This window comes from Palaemon carinicauda, chromosome 4, assembly GCF_036898095.1.
Source record: "Palaemon carinicauda isolate YSFRI2023 chromosome 4, ASM3689809v2, whole genome shotgun sequence".
Lineage (NCBI taxonomy): Eukaryota > Metazoa > Arthropoda > Malacostraca > Decapoda > Palaemonidae > Palaemon > Palaemon carinicauda.
In genome coordinates, this window is record NC_090728.1 from 139,421,777 (window position 1) to 139,426,776 (window position 5,000).

Here is a 5,000-nt window from a genome sequence, read left to right on the forward strand (position 1 = left end):
AGTCAAGTCTTTTAGAGGGCACGAATCGTTGTCCAGGTTAGAGGCAAAATGGAGCACCTTGTCCAGGGACCAGGAGATAGGTTTTGGTGGAGGTGCTGGGCGTAGTCTAGCGCATGCCTTTGGTAATTTATTGAAGATATCGCTGGACAATTCAATCTGGAAGGCGTACAGGAGTGGTCTAGTCAAAGCTGATTTGCAGGTGGAAATCGTGTTGGCTGCTAAGCCTTGTCCATGAAGGTGAATGAAGAAGGACATGCAAAAATCAAAGGTGATTTCCGTAGGATTTTTTGCCTTGACGAACGAGACCCACTTTCTCCAGGAAGATTCGTATTGCCGTCGTGTGGATTCAATCTTGTATTCCTCGAGGAAGTCTAGACTTTTCTTCGAGACTCCAAACCTTTTCTTTGCGGCTAAGGAGAGAAAATCATGAGATGAAGGTCCCTGACTTTCAGTGATGAAGCGAAGACAGTCGACTTCTGTACTTGTTGAGAGAGAACTGGGTCCGGTAGGGGGATCAGCGGGGGCTGCAGCTCAAGGACCAGAGGGTACCAATTGCTCCGGGGCCACTTGGGAGCCACTAGGGCCGCTGTCCCTTTGAAGGTTCTCAGTTTGGAGAGGACTTTCAGCAGAAGGTTGAGGGGAGGGAACAGGTATATCCTGGACCATCTGTTCCAATCCAGTGACATGGCATCCACTGCTTCTGCCTTGGGGTCCTCGTACGGGGCCACGTATCGAGGAAGTTGATTGTTGTCGCTCGTTGCGAAGAGATCGATCTGAAGTTCCGGGACTTAGTGAGAGATGAAGGAGAATGACCTTGCGTCTAGAGACCATTTCGACTCTATTGGGCTTGTTCGTGATAGAGCGTCCGCCGTCACGTTGCGGAATCCTTGTAGGTGAACTGCAGACAGGTGCCATTTCTTCTTTTCTGCCAAATGAAAGATCGAAAGAAGTACCTGATTTATCTGAGGCGATCTCGAGCCCTGACGATTGAGACATCTGACTACCACCGAGTTGTCCAGAGTCAGACGGATATGGATCGAGGGAGGCGGGGAGAGTTTCTTCAGGGTGAGAAGAACTGCCATGGCCTCCAAGATGTTGATGTGAAACGTCTTGAATAGGGGAGACCATGTTCCTTGAACCTGTCGTTGGTGGGAGTGACCTCCCCAACCCTCCAGTGAAGCGTCCGTGTGGATGTTAATCGATGGAGGCGGGTGTTGAAGAGGAATGGACCTTTTCAGGGCCTTTGGTTCCGACCACGGCTTTAATAGTGAGCGAAGTCTGTTTGGAAGCCGTCTCTTGAGGTCTCTTCGAGCGATGGATGCGAAACGTCTCCAGACTCCCGCGGCATCCTTTAGCTGTGCGCGAAGCACTGGGTTTGTCACAGAGGCGAACTGTAGAGATCCGAGAACTTGTTCCTGCTGTCGTCTTGAGATCAGTTTGGATTTCAGAAGTCTTCTGTCAGACCCTGCTATATCCTTCCTTTTCTTCTGTGGAATGGAAAGGCGGTGTGACTGAAGATCCCAATGGATTCCCAACCATTGGAACTTCTGAGCCGGAGAGAGGCGAGATTTCTCGGTGTTTATCTTGAATCCCAGATGCTCTAGGAACTGGGTGACTTTGTTGCAGGCTCTTACACAATCTTCGGGCGATGTCGCCCAGACTAGCCAGTCGTCTAGGTAGGCCATCACTTGGACGCCCTGAAGACGGAGTTGTTGGACGATGGCGTCTGCCAGCTTGGTGAAGATCCGTGGAGCCACGTTGAGCCCGAAGGGCATGGTCCTGAAGGTGTAACTTTTCCTTTGGAGTCGAATCCTAGGTAGGAGGAAGCGTGATGATTCATTGGAACGTGCCAGTAGGCATCCGCCAGGTCTATGGAGACCGTGTAGGCCCTTTGAGGCAGAAGGGTCCTTATTTGTTGCAGAGTCAGCATTTTGAACTTGTTGTTCGCAATGAACTTGTTGAGAGGGGATAAGCCTAGAATGACTGAGTTTGTCGGAGTCCTTCTTGGGAACGCAAAATAGTCTCCCTTGGAACCTGGTTGACTTTACCCTCCTGATCACCTTCTTGTTCAAGAGTTCTCGGACATATTCTTCCAGGAGGGGGGTTGACTGTTGGAAGAATTGCTGGAAGGCTGGGGGTGGTTGAGTCCAGTTCCAGCCTAGTCCCTTCTTGACGATGCTGTGCGCCCAGGGATCGAAGGTCCAACGATCCTGGAATTGGCGGAGTCTTCCTCCCACCGGAAGCACTTCATTGCTTCTGGTGTCCCGAGGGTTTGCCACCTCAGCCGCTAGCTCCCCTTCCTCCTCTGCCTCTGGAGGGACGGCGAGACGAATCTCTGCCGGACCCTCTGCTTGAGCCCCTACCTCTGGGACGAAAGGTAGTAGCGTGTTGCTCATATGCCGGGGTAAAGACCGGTGACTGCGATACCACTGGTTGGGGGACCAGCTGAAAGGTCTGCTGTGGCTGTGTGGCCACTTGGGGAGTAGCGGTACCCGGAAACTGCCGTCTTCGTGTTGACGTTGCTGGGGTTTCGGCTTTTGAGGTTTCCTCTTAGGTTGAGGGCCATCGTCCTGAGAGGATTTCCTTTTTCTTGACATGCCCCACTTGTGAAGAAGGTTCCTATTCTCCGTGACGGCCTTGTCTGCAATCTCTTTCACCAGGGAGGAGGGAAAGAGATACTTACCCCAGATATTGGAGGAAATCAGCCTCCGGGGTTTGTGTTTCACCGTCGCGTTGGCGAACACGAATTCACGACAGGCTCTGCAAGCCCTAGTGAAGCTATATAGGTCCTTCGTCACCGTTGCCAAGTGCGATTTGGCTAGGACCATATAAAAGTCCGGGACTCTAGTATCCCCGGCCATAAGTTCTAGCTGTACCTGGTGGGACAGCGACGCGGCAAGCCTCTCCTTCGTATCCTGTTCCCTACGAAGGAGGTGATCCTTTAGCCTTGGGAGGTCCTCATTGAATTGACGACCGGCTACGTCAGGCTCTAATTCCCACACCGTGAAGGTTGACTGGACATCTTTCCAGTGCCTATCATCGGGAGGAACAGTAAGGGAGAAGGGTCTGCACTCCTCCAGTGCAGGGCAAGGTTTCCCTTCCTACACTGTCTTTAAGACCGCTGTGAAGGCCTTTTCGATGAAGGGGCAAGTCGCAGCATTCGGCACAACGAAGGTTGGATGCTTCTTACTAAGCGCCGGCATCTTGGAGTTGGTGAAACCCCTACTCTTCACCGCCTGGGCTAACATAGCCTGGGCCTTCGCGAGATCGAACACGATAACCTCCTTCGGTTCGGTCTCCTCCTTTGAGGCTAGTTCGGACCTGAGCCGGACGTAACAGTCCGGATAAGCCTCGAAATTCGGGAAGAATTCCACTTCTTCCAACAAGATAGAGCCAACCCTTTCACTGATGTAGATCTTTCCAGTCGTGATTGGCATATGCTCGGCATATCTCCATGGGTTAGCTTCCGAGCAAGTGGGGAGGTCCTTAACCGAAATCCGTTTCGGTTGCTTAAGATTAACCAGAGTAGTCCGGAATTGCTCCTGGGTTTCTCGTAGTTTTCTTTCCATGAGGGCCTCAAGCATCTTGAAGACCTCCTGAGTGGCCGATGGAAGAGGGTCTGGGGTGGCGGAAGTTGAAGGAACAGGTTCCTCGGACGGTGCAGGAGTTGCTGCGGGAGTAGGAGCGGGAGCGGCCTCGGTCTCCGAATCAGGGTATTCCACCTGATCTTCCTCATAGTCGAGTTCCTCGCCCATGAGGTTCTTCTCCGTCTCTTCTGACACTTCCGACATACGTTCCATGTTATCGGAATCCAGATGGCACTCATGCATGGACTGGGACATGACAATATCAGGTTCCACCACTATCTGGACGGTGGGGATCTGATCACGGGGGACCACAGAGTCTTTGGATGCCTTTGGGAAAAGCAAGGCCCTCAAATCTTCGTTGGCGAGATACGGTCCGGTGGCGTTCTTCTGGAAACCACGCACCCATTTGCGTAGCTTCTCTCGAGCGTTGTCCCTTGCCTCCGCAGAAGGAGGATCGTCGAACGCCTCGGCCAAACGACTCTTGCAGACTGTACAATTCTGCGGGTCCCAATACTTCAGGTCGCCTTTCTTGGCGGCACAGGGGGCGTGGGTCCGGCACGCCTTGTGCCCATAGAAATCCGGGCGCTTCACCCCGCAGAAGTTGCTTTCACACTTCATATACTCCTCCTGTAAAAGAAAGAGATCATGAGTACATGGAAGGCATAAGAATGACTTACATTACTCTAAGATTAAGATAACTTAATCTAAAATTTTTAAACATTAAAGTAATTCACAAGGAATTATAATTCCTGAGAATAATGAGCGGGAAAGGAAGTAGATAGACACATACTTGTGAATCCCGCCCAGTCGGTTACCGTAACCTTATCAGTAGGCAATTTCTTCGGCCACAAAACGGAAATCCATATGTATAAGCCGTGGTGGGTAGAAGCTAAGCCTCTAACAGAAATTGCCCGCAGGGTGTAGCAGGGTCTGAGACCACTCAGATCCCTGGAGTAGAAGGGGAATAGGAGAAACCCCTTATTAGATATAGGTTCCGGCAATCGGCTGCACTAAGACACACAGAGTATGCTGGAATATTGTAATGTGCAATCAAACAGCATAGCCACAGACTTGGATGGTAAGACAATACCTATATATAGAAGTGGCTCAGCCATCTGGCTGCAGTATGTTGACTGTCGGCATGTTGTCGGCAGGTATGAGAAGGGTTGCATGTCCCTTAACGTCTCGGGAGGGTGCCGGCAGACCGATGGGACGCCGGAGGCCGGTCCTGCAGGGTGGAAGGCATCAAGACAGACACACTGAGTATCTAAAGTATAATACCATCGTGGCGACCGCCGGCACAGCGGCGGGTCGCCGGCAGGGGGCGGCGGCTCCGGCAGCCGAAGGCTGACGGCCTGGTGAGCTTGGATCAATTCATAAGATAGATATGTATATGGTTGTATACCTAGACCG

The 5,000-nt window shown here is 51.8% G+C and overlaps 1 protein-coding gene across 1 annotated transcript in view; it reads left to right on the top strand.

Moving 5' to 3' along the window:
* LOC137639682 (uncharacterized) overlaps window positions 1-5,000 on the top strand; it is a 23,954-nt gene that overhangs the window by 3,416 nt on the left and 15,538 nt on the right. Inside the window, exon 2 of the mRNA XM_068371931.1 lies at window positions 3,031-3,174. Coding sequence (XP_068228032.1) covers window positions 3,031-3,174 — 144 coding nt within the window. The remainder of the gene's footprint in view (window positions 1-3,030; window positions 3,175-5,000) is intronic.